At 37.4% G+C, this 12162-nt stretch overlaps 1 protein-coding gene across 2 annotated transcripts in view; it reads left to right on the forward strand.

Moving 5' to 3' along the window:
- Positions 1-299: 299 nt before the first annotated feature.
- IDO2 (indoleamine 2,3-dioxygenase 2) overlaps positions 300-12162 on the forward strand; it is a 45379-nt gene continuing 33516 nt past the window's right edge. Inside the window, exons 1-2 of one of the 2 annotated variants that reach the window (XM_036301962.1) lie at positions 300-538; positions 10599-10694. In XM_036301962.1, coding sequence (XP_036157855.1) covers positions 440-538; positions 10599-10694 — 195 coding nt within the window. In that variant the 5' untranslated portion in view covers positions 300-439. The remainder of the gene's footprint in view (positions 539-10598; positions 10695-12162) is intronic. The other variant, XM_036301963.1, reaches the window with a different exon arrangement.

Here is a 12162-nt window from a genome sequence, read left to right on the forward strand (position 1 = left end):
TTCACCACCAGTCGCTGAAATATCTACATGTAACTACCTTCTGGTTTACTCCTTTGGAATAAAGGCTTGATTGTCAAGGTTAATTGTGGATCAGATTCCTATAAGGGTATTTGGGATCAGCAGTAACCAACTTGTCTCTGGGTTTAAAACCAATATTAACATCTATGAATACAAAGGAGCAATGCTTTCTGAGGTGCTTTTGCTTGCCTGTTGGTTTTAATAAGCAATCTTTAACTATTTACTCAGCCTTGTGTCAGAGAAAGTCCATGGCAGTCTGGATTTCAGCCTCAGGTCAAGGTTCTCCCCTGCTGCTGGGACACTAAGCAACTAACTGAAATGAAAATGCTCTTTTGAAGCTCCCTTAACCCAGATCTTTGATATATTTGAAGAAGTTGTCTCTTTAGTAGCAGCTTCGGGTGCAGATACTTCAAACACAATTATGGAACTTCAAAGACAGAATTTAAAGACAACATCGCCATTATCTTTAGGACGATTTCACATTTCTGAAGATTATGGTTTTCTTCTTCCAAATCCTCTGGTAAGCATAGAGCCTTTGATAAGGTCAGAATGGATTGACTGACATGCTGGTTTGTTGGTTTGTTTGATTGACTTATGTAGTCATTAAGAGAGATACAACACAAATACCAAGTTGTTGACTTGGGGGGAAAATGCTACAAATAATGCAAAGCATAATTCCCAACAAAAGTGTTAGCTCCAGCATAGGAGAGTCCAAATGGAATGTTTTAATGTCATTTTTTTTTTTTTTGGTAATAGAACGTTCATTCAATAAACTTATGAGAAAATCTAGTAGTTATCAAAAAAGACAGAACTTAGGTAGAGATCAATTATATGGGCAAACCAATTTATCTTGACTTTCTAGTGGGACAGAAAAGAGAACACAAAGGGCTGATGGGAGGGATTAGATATTTACAGAGAAGAGGAAGAAATTGTTGAGAAAGAACAGTACTTGTTTGTTAATTCTGCTTACGGTTCAACCGGTAAAGTAATTCTATTTTGTTGGTTAGCCCTTATCAACACTGCTTCCTCTTTGAATGTGGTCTAAGGCCTGCAGTGCTAAAACTAAGAAGTCACAGAATTCACAACCAGTAACTTTTATGTTTGGGCTAGCTGAAGTCTAAAAGAAGTTGGTTTGCTCAAAGTCATATTAGTGACAAAAGCAGAACGAGTACTCAGGACTCTTGACATATTTTTTTCTACTACATCATAAATAAGAGGCAAGACCACTCAGTTAAACTCTGGATCCAATATTACTATCATTGCAATAACTTCTTAGATCCACGTTTTTTCTCCCCTGTTTTTTTTTTCTTTTCTAAATTGCCATTTAACTGTGTTTAAGAATGGGCTATAATTTAATGAGCTTTTATTTAACACCTACAATGACACCTATTTACTTCTGAGTGTTATTAGAGGAATACAGATGAAGATAACATCCAATCACTGGTCCTAAAAGCTCTGTTGTAGAACTGTTAGTTGTGAGACCAAGTGACAAATCTGTGAGTAACTTGAGCATTAAAAGTAATAACTTCAGAGTGTTGTGCAGGGTAGGACTGTAGCACTGAGTACTGATTATGCTGTTTGACACTGCCACTTGGATCACCAAAGTCTCAATTTATTAGAAACTGAGGGGATTCCAATGATGTGGGATTTCACAAGTTAAACCAGGAAAGTCCTGGGCAAACCAGAATGCATCAGTCACCCTAACTTGCACTTACAAACTCTTGGCCCCATCAGTGAATCATAAGTACTGCTGGGCCCTCAATTTCCATTTCTATTGGATGGAGATCTAGTGCCGCCCCCATTCACTGGATTGCTATGGGGCCTGAAAGCACTTTGATAAATGCAGTTTAAGGACTAGGAAGCCATTTATCCTGATCCTCAGTCCACTGCTCCTTAAGAACTCCATTCTGCGTGTGTAACTTGACTCAGGAATATTCCCATTATCCCTAGTTCACAAGGAGGAAAAGGCCCAGAGCCCAACAAGCTCTTTTTGGGATTAAATATGTAAACTGAGCTGAGGAAAAATATTATAAACATTGAGGAGGGCCACAATTAATGAGTTCCTCTCTTTGTTGTTTCTATGTTGTAAGTTTAGAAAATGAGAAACAATAACAACATCAAGTGTTGTCCTGAGCCAGACCATATTTGTCCTGTGATTTGGTGGATGGATATCCCTTAGTAGAAATTCCCATTATTGAGCTCATATAAAAATTCCCTGGCAAACTGGGTCTACTTTATTACAGTCATAAGCCAGATATCTAAAAGTGTAGTTGTTTGTTTCAGTTTTAGTTTTCTCTCATTCGTGATGAGAAGTTTAAATATCTCCCTTTCTGGGAATATGTGTGGGAAGTAAGAATCTACCTTGGATTGCTCAATGGGTCAGGATCATCAGCCTCTCCAGGCAGCAGCACTGTTGCAACTGATCAGAAGGGAAGATATCAGTCACCAACTTAGTCAAGGGGACCAATAAGATTTGCTTTCCTTTCATTTAAAGCAAGTGATGTTCCTCTAGCTCAACTGGTTCAAAGATGCTCTTTAATTAAACTTAGTGTAAATATCTACTTCAAAGTCTCTCTGAAAAAAAGTACAGTCATACTATTGAATAAGCAAACATACTGGCTTTGGGGAGAAGGGGCTGACTTAGTTTCAAATGCTCTATTTCCATAAACGCTCCAACATTTCCGGGGTCCAACATTTCAGTTTGGAAAATGTATACGTCTCAGACTCATGGCCATAAATATGACACAAAAATCTTTTGCGAGGTTGTTGTTGTTGGTGTGTGTGTGTGTGTGTGTGTGTGTGTGTGTGTGTGTGTGTTTGGTTTGATGGGAGCGGGGAGTAATTTTTCTCTACCCTTGATGTTTTAATTCAAACCAAATAATTTGCCCCAAATTTTACTATCTTGTCCTAAAAATAATTTGTAATCACTATCTAATTCTGAAAACCATTGTTTAAAACCCTTCCCCACCTTTCACTCTAACCTCCAACCATTTGTTCTGTCTCTTTAGAGTCAAATTACTGTCCCCTGATTTATATTATCTACATTTATTCTGGCATTTTATTTATAGCTTCAATGTAGTTATATTTTTTCACTGTTCTCTATGCTTAATGAACTTAGACAGAGGCTTAGTGTACAGATATGAATAAAACCAGTATGAGCTCTGTATTCCTAGACTGAAGAAAATGTTGACAGAGTATGAGAACAGAACAAAAACATTGTGCATCCTAGATGAACTAATTTGATGCCAATTAAAAGGCTTTCATATTTTTCCCAGTATTTATTATGAGAAAAGATGGAGCTCTTTTTTCTAGGTGGAGAGAGGGGTCTGAGAAGATGAACTACTCTCTGTGGTAGATAATATATCATGATTATTGAGACTGGAGAAATTTTATTTTATTTTATTTTATTTTTTTAATTTATTGCTTAAAGTATTACAAAGGGTATTACATATGTGTCCATTTTATCCCCCCGCCCTAGACAGTCCCCTAGCCTCCCCTATCCCCCAGTGTCTTATGTCCACTGGTTATGCTTATATGCATGCATACAAGTCCTTTAGTTGATCTCTTACCCCCCTACCTCCTGCCCCCCAACCCTCCCCGGCCTTCCCGCTGCAGTTTGACAATCTGTTTGAGGCAGCTCTGCCTCTGTATCTATTATTGTTCAAAAGTTTATAATGGTCTCTATTATCCATGAATGAGTGAGATCATGTGGTATTTTTCCTTCATTGACTGGCTTATTTCACTTAGCATAATGCTCTCCAGTTCCATCCATGACGTTGCAAATGGTAAGAGTTCCTTCCTTTTTAGAGCAGCATAGTATTCCATCGTGTAGATGTACCACAGTTTTCTAATCCATTCATCTACTGATGGGCACTTAGGCTGTTTCCAGATCTTAGCTATGGTGAATTGTGCTGCTATGAACATAGGGGTGCATATATCCTTTCTGATTGGTGTTTCTGGTTTCCTGGGATATATTCCTAGGAGTGGGATCACAGGATCAAAGGGGAGTTCCATTTTCAGTTTTTTAAGGAAACTGAGACTGGAGAAATTTTAGGTGGTGAGCTTTTAATTACATTTTTCATTTTCTCCATGCTTCATTGGTCTATTTAGGTTTCCTATTTTCAGACAAAAAAATGTGATATTTTACAATTAAAATAAGGATTCAATTCAGATTTTCAAATGTATTAGCAAAACTTATTTATACCATCTCTTATACTTTATTAAAAATTGAGATTTTTGTGCTGGTGATGCTCAGTGGTTGAGCGTCAACCTATGAACCAGGAAGTCATGGTTCAATTCCCAGTCAGGGCATATGCCTGAGTTGCAGGTTCAGTCCCCAATATGGGGCATGCAGGAAACAACTAATCAATGATTCTCTTTCATCATTAATGTTTCCATCTCTCTACCCCTCTTCCTTCCTCCCTGAAATCAATAAAAATGTATTTTGAAAAATTGAGTTTCTTAGTTCCTGTTAAAGCCCCTTTGTAATATATAATAACATGATAATTACTATTTAGTTAGTGCTGATCTTGACCTATATCTTGTATTATTAACCTTAACTATACTTTTTTCATCTGCACTTCACAAAATACTCATTTGATTATAATGAATGCAGCCCTTTCTCTGAAATATAACTCCTAATGCACACCTTTCTCTATTTCCATCCTAGTTCAGTCCAGCATCATTTCTCCTCTGGATTATTGCCTCCTGCCTTGTTTTCTTATTTCTATGCTTGCCCAGCTGTAAAACTCTCACTGCAGAACAAAGGAACTCTTCAAAAACAAAAATTAAACCACGGGACTTTGCTCTTTAAAACTTTCCAAAACTGCTCTTTAGAACAAAAACAGATATTTTAGTATAGCCTACAAAGCCCGTCATTCTACTGACCTATCCCATCAAAGTTATTTGATATCTCTTTCTTCTCATATTACTTTGCTGCAATGTCACATTGGCTTCTTTCTATTGAGCATTGTCTTTTATTCCATTGGAAACCATCTGCTTCAAGTTTTAATCTATCTGAGAATTTAAGTTCTAATTTTTATGATATTAAGATTGTCACCCTACCCTAGCTGGTTTGATTCAGTGGATAGAGCATCAGCCTGCAGACTGAAGGGTCCCTGGTTTGATTCCGGTCAAGGGCACATGCCGGGGTTGTGAGCTTGATCTCCAGTAGGGGGCATGCAGAAGGCAGCTAATCAATGATTCCCTCTTATTATTGATGTTTCCATCTCTCTCTCCCCTCTCCCTTCTTCTTTGAAATCAATAAAAATATGTTTAAAAAAAGATTGTCACCCAACTTCTCTTTGTTGATATTTGGCTGGTTTATTTTTACTACAATTTTTAACCTTTTTGGCTATTTTTTTAAAGTTTAATTTATTGAGATGACATTGATTAATAAAATTATATAGGGTTTCAGGTACACAATTCTATAATACATCATCTGTATGTTATTTTCTTAACCAAAAGTTTTAGTTAATTTATTTAACCAGTGTTAATTTAACAAAGACTTCATTATTTTTATAGATGTTTTATTTTAAAAAGCTATTCTCTTGTAGGTTATAAATGTATTGAGAAAAGTTATCCAAAAATAAAGCAAAGGACGGTTGTGCATTCATTCAACACTATCCCAGAGTACCAGCAGTCTCCCTTCAGGATTATTTAATCATTTTACGGCTGTCCCTTTGTTTGACATGCTATGTACTATTGGTTATGTCCCAACCTCTGAAGTTACAAATTAACTTGTAGATTTTTATGCGAAAGAACTGTAAATTATTTCTGTTGGATAGAAAATATAACCCTAAAAGGTATGATTGCACTGCCCTCTAGGATATTTACCAATGATATATTTAACCTAGCAATTTGATTTCAACATTATATTTTAAAATCTAAACATACAGTTTATCACCTTTTTTGAAACAACTTGTACCATCCTGCTGATTCCATCATTAATGAACTATCTATATTTTGGACACAAATTCTATATTGGCATGAGTCATTTTTAATTTTTTTGAAAATAATTCTTTGACAGGTGTAAAGTCTAGTAAAAGAGTAACATAAAATAAAAAAAAAATTGGTTTTAAAGGAAAGCCAAATATTGTATTATTTTTGTCCATCACACTCTGGGTCTTCTGATTATTAGAATCAGGGAAGAAAAACATGTAAAATGTCTTTTAATTTCCTATCCCCTGCACCAACCTCCATCCTCTCTGCCCCCATCTCCCCTATTCTCTGTGTTTTCTCTGAGAGGTAATTGAATGTACTCTGAACTTTGAGTCAGAGAGGTTTGACCTGGCCACTGACCAGATGTGTAATCTTAGGAAAGTCATCCAACAGCTTTTGGCCTTAACTTCCTCTATTTCAAAAAGGATATAATGAGATAATATGACCTAACTCATAACATGTACAACACAAATGTAGATCCATTAAAGATGTGAACATCAACAATAAAACTAGAAGTACTCTAATGAAATAATTAAAATAACTTCCTAAGCACAATATAAAATGTAGAAGAATAAGGAAAACTCTTGGTTCATTTGACTACCCTGTTATGAATGACTTTTTAAAAAAATATATTTTTAATTGATTTCAGAGAGGAAGGGAGAGGGAGAGAGAGATAGAAGCATCAATGATGAGAATCATTGATCTGCTGCCTTCTGCACACTCCACACTGGGGATCAAGCCCACAACCCAGGCATGTGCCCTTAACGGGGAATCTAACCCTGACCTCTTGGTTCATAGGTCAACGATGAAAAAGAGGAGGAAGGGAAAGATTCTTTTAGCAATCTAAAGAGAAAGCTCAAGTAAATATTAAAGAGTAGAGTGGCACCTCGATTGAAGTAGTGCTTAAGAATTTCCATGCAAGTCAGGAAGCAGAAACTCAGATGCCTAATGTAATTATCAGGACAGGATTCCTTATCTAGGTATCAGAGGTGATGACTTAGTTACAACTTCTTTTCTTAAAACACACTTTAAAATACAGGAATATTGCAACCCTGCATATTTTATTTTCTTTTATCAAGATTATATTTCATTGTCTCTGTAACTGCATTCAATTTTTGTTCATAAAACATATGAATCATATAAATGAAACAAAATACAAGTTGTCAGTTCAGAGTCAGTTTTCCATGGATCTGTCTTGATTCTTGCCAGCATTCTTAGCTCTACTCTAGTCACTCCTTCTCTTTTAAAAAATTTAAATTTTTTATTGTTTAAAGTATTACATCAGTCTCCTTTTTCCCCCATTGACCTCTTCCTGGCCGCTCCCACCCCCCAGCATATGCCCTCACCCTCCTACTGTCTATGTCCATTGGTTATGCTCATATGAATGCATACAAGTCCTTTGGTTGATCTCTCCCTCTCCTCTCCCCTGCCTTCCCTCTTAGGTTAGACAGTCTGTGTCTGATTTATTTTTGTTCATTAGTTTATTTTGTTCATTATATTCCACAAATGAGTGAGACCATATGATGTTTATCTTTCTCTGACTGGTTTATTTTGCTTAGCATAATGCACTCCAGGTACATCCACACTGTTACAAATGGTGAGATTTCCTTCTTTTTTACAGCAGTGTAATATTCCACTGTGTAGATGTACCACAGTTCTTTCATCCACTCATCTGCTTATGGGCACTTAGGCTGTTTCCAAATCTTAGCTATTGTAAATTGTGCCACTATGTACATAGAGGTGCATATATTCTTTCTGATTGGTATTTCTGATTTCTTGAGATATATCCCTAGAAGTTGGATCACTGGGTCAAATTGGAGTTCTACTTTTAATTTTCTGAGGAAACTCCATACTGTTCACAGTGGCTGCCTCAGTCTGTATTCCCACCAGCAGTGCCCAAGGGTTCCTTTTTCTCCACATCCTCACCAGCACTTGTCATTTGTTGATTTGTTGATGATAGCCATTCTGACAGGTGTGAGATGGTGCCTCATTGTCGTTTTGATTTGCATCTCTCAGATGATTAGTGAGGCTGCTGGGAGGGGGTGGTTATTCAGAAATAAATGGCCGCTTAGTTCTGGGACGGTCAGGAATGTCTCAGTGCTGGACTCCTGGTCACCTCTCCCAGACCCGCTCTCCTCCACAGCCTCCCCCCAGACTCCACAAATCTGCACCTCCACCTGTACCGCAGCCATGAGTGAGTGTTTTATTTTAAAGGTCATATGAACTGGGTTTAGTGAATAAAAGGGAAGACAAAACAGAGGCAAAACAACTGCTTGACTTCTAGTTTCTCCTCCTCCCCCACCCGCCGCCCATCATCACATGGCTCAGGAAGCTCTTCAGGATGTCATTCTGGGCTCAGCCTCTCATGGCTGTGGACTTAGATTTAGAATCCCCTGCTGCCAGCAGCCCTGTGGATTTCCTTTCCACAGTCGAATATTATGCCTGTCCCTAAGGGACACGGACTTGGTGCCATGTAGCTTCCTTCTGACCTACTTGGCTCAGTGGTCTCACAACTCTCTCCAGCCCAGATCCCAGACCTGGCTGCAAATTGTCTCACCAGCTGTGTATACTTTGCCAATTCTAGGTGGATGTTCTTCGATTTAGATGCTCCTTCTATCTGCTCCAGGATAAGGCTCAGTACATGTCTGCCTAATTGGCTACCATTTTCCCATCCCTTTCCATTGATTTTTTTCTAGTCACTCCCTCTTACAGTCACAGACTATAAATGGCTTAAGTTTCTCATTTCTAAGTGGTGACAGCTCTCAACACACAAATGTCCCCTTTCCTAGTGCCTATGGCTCTCCTAGAAAAGTAATTTACATTTATGGTCTCTATTTTCTTACTTCCTCAGCACACTAAAATTTAAACCCTGCTTCCATGACCATGACCTGGGTTTGCCATATATATTGAATGACTAATAGGTTTTAGTGACTTTCTGTTTTGGGTTTTTGTTTTTTTCTTTTTCCCCAAAGGGAACAATCTTACTATAAGTTTCTAATGATGCATTTGACCTTCTGAATTCCCTACTTCTGTGAAAGCCTCTCATGTCATGACTTCCCTAAGGGTAGTTCTCCACTGACTCAATGAATAGCTATAAATGCCTTTTTGATTTGTATTGCTGGATTAAGTTCCTCTGTCTTATAAATACCCCTTTTGTGTTCTAGGCCTCCTTCCCCTTTCACTTTGCAACTTCTCCCCAAATGACCTTATACATTTATGTGGTTTTAACCACATGTGGAATTATTTCTAAAGTTATGCTTCCTAGTTGTATACTTCTCATATTAATTATCTCCTGAACTTCAAATTGTATGTATGTCCAAATGCCCAGTATACAAACATATTTTAACGTTCTACATAATATTTTGGACTGTATCTATCTAAAAAATAAATTCACCATCTTTACACCCTCTCTTTGACTCCCTCCTGCATTTCTCTTTCATTGTGTGTTCCCACCAATGCATTCAGTCACCCAATTCACAAACATGAAATCATCCTCACCTCCTTTTCTTCTTATCCCAGAAATGCAATATTTAGTTGTGCATACTGTGCTCTCAAAAAGGAGACCCAGACTCTGGGATAGATCAGAGTTGGCAAACAGTTTTTCTAAGAACCCAAATAGTAAATACTTTAATCTTTGAGACCAAATAGTTTCTGTTGCAACTACCAATTCTGCTGCTGTAATAGAGAGTAGCTATAGACAATTTGTAAACAAATGAGTATGGTTGTGTGCCAATAAAAGTTTAATTACAGCAATAAGTATAGTTTACCACTTCCAGGAATTGAGTCAGGGTTGCTGAAATCCAGTCTATGTTCTACTTAGCTAAATCATGGGCCCAGAGTGGGCATATAAAGGGTGCCATGGGGCTAGGAATCATCTTGCTTTTAGCATCCACACCTCAAAATTTAATCATCACATCATTTCATTTTTGCTTTCAAAATATCTTTTGAATACATGTCTTCTCCTTTCCAAATTCATTTCCATCACCTAAGTTAGTCCTTGGACGGTAGTTCAAAGACTTTCTAACCTTAATGCATATCTTAAAATCCTACAGACAAAACAAACTTTCTAAAATTCAAAATAAAAAAAATCAGATCAACTTACATTAAAAGAAAATTCTTATGTAATCTATAAAAAGCACATTTGATCTGATTTTGTAGTCTCATCTTCCATATCATTTCTCTTTATATGCTAGTAACATTGGATTATTTATAGTCCCCAAAACACTGTTATTTCTGTTTATCCACAATCCCTTCTTTACTGCCTTCCCATCTTCAAATTTCCACCTAGAAAAGTCACTTTCAAATTCTACAACTGGCCCCAACTGGCCTATTTCTGCATATATTTCCCTTTAATTGCCCACAACAGCTGATAGAATTAAGCACATTTTCCTCTTTGCAAGTTCTTAAGCTTATACACACATTGGTAATTAAGTATATTATTTTTAGATATATCTGATTACGTTTTTTTTTCTGTTAGTAGATCATATGTTCCTTAAGCACAAGGATTATATATTAGTCATCTGTGTGTCTGCAGTGCTTAGCACAGGGCCCAGGTTATAGTGAAATCTGACAACAGCTCCTCCCAGAAACTGCTTCTCAGAGAGGTTTAAAATACTGAGATGATTCTATTTTGAATGCAGAAAGAACTTCCAGATCATTACAGGCCTTGGATGGAAATTGCCAACAAACTTCCTGAATTGATTGAGAGTCACCAGCTTCGAGCTCAAGTGAGCAAGGTATATATAAGTAGTTATTTTACTTTTCAACCCTTTCTCGCCACCCTATTAAAATCCTCATGCTGCCGAAACCGGTTTGGCTCAGTGGATGGAGCGTCAGCCTGCGGACTGAAGGGTCCCAGGTTCGATTCCGGTCAAGGGCATGTACCTGGGTTGCGGGCACATCCCCATTAGGGGGTGTGCAGGAGGCAGCTGATCAATGTTTCTCTCTCATCGATGTTTCTAACTCTCTATCCCTCTCCCTTCCTCTCTGTAAAAAATCAATAAAATATATATTTAAAAAAAAATTCTCATGCCACTTTTTCTTCTCAGCATTGTGGAACTAGGTGAGTTCACTTAAGGACACCAATCATTGCCATTGAGTTTATTGACCCAATGTTTTCACCCTTGCTGAAGAGCTGAATAACTTGTTCCTGTTTTGACACATGTGTTTCCCTAAAATTTCCAGAAACTGCATAAAACAATTCCTGGAACACATTAAGTACTCAATTAGGTTTAAAAAAAAAAAAAGTCCAGCTTGTGTAGCTCAGCAGTTGAGCATTGATCTATGAACCAGAGGTTATAATTCGATTCCCAGTCAGGGCACATGCTTGGGGTTCCAGGCTGTATTCCCAGTAAGGGGCATGCAGGAGGCAGCCTCTCAATAATTCTCTCTCATCATTGATGTTTCCAGCTCTCCTTCTCCCACTCCCTTTCTCTCTGAAATCAATAAAAAATATTTTTTTTTAAGTGAAGGCAATCTGGTTGGGATCTGTAGGCAATTTGCTGGGTAAGATTTAGCTGGGAAAGGACCAGCATAGAAATGCTCACCCTATGTCATGTGGTCAATGCTCCCTGCCTCTGAGTGAGTCCGCCTTGAATGTACCAGAGGGGTCTCAGAGAATAGTTGAATCAAGAGAATTTCTGAGTTATAAGGTTAGTGTTGTCAGATTCTGGAGGGATGATTGATAAATCTGTAAATACATATGGGATAAAATGAGAAATATTTGCCAAAAGTATATAAGGAATAAACAGTGAAAGAATGACAAGAAGATGTAATAGGAAGAACATAGATTTTGATTCCAGAACACCTCAGTTTGAATCCTGGTTTTTATCAGTTAGTTTCTACATAACTTTGAACAGTGACTTAATCCCTGTGCTTCTGCTTCCTTATTTATAAAATGGGAAAACATGCTGGTCTGATTGAATTGTTGTAAAGATTAAATTATTTTTGGAATAGCTTTTCGGATTTCCTATCACACCACAGTGTTCAATATATATTTGTATTTCCCACTAGTCCCTTTGCATCTGTCTTAGTCTCACAATTCAAAGTGCCATGTCATTTCAAAGAAACAAGAAATGTTTTCTACTCTCCAAAATTCTCCTTTACTGACTATTACATACTTAATGTCCATAATTAAATATCCATTTAAAAAGACTCATCGAATGTCTGCTAGTCACAAGATTAGAGACATTGTAAAAGAAACGT

Source organism: Myotis myotis, unplaced genomic scaffold (genome assembly GCF_014108235.1).
Source record: "Myotis myotis isolate mMyoMyo1 unplaced genomic scaffold, mMyoMyo1.p scaffold_m19_p_3, whole genome shotgun sequence".
NCBI lineage: Eukaryota > Metazoa > Chordata > Mammalia > Chiroptera > Vespertilionidae > Myotis > Myotis myotis.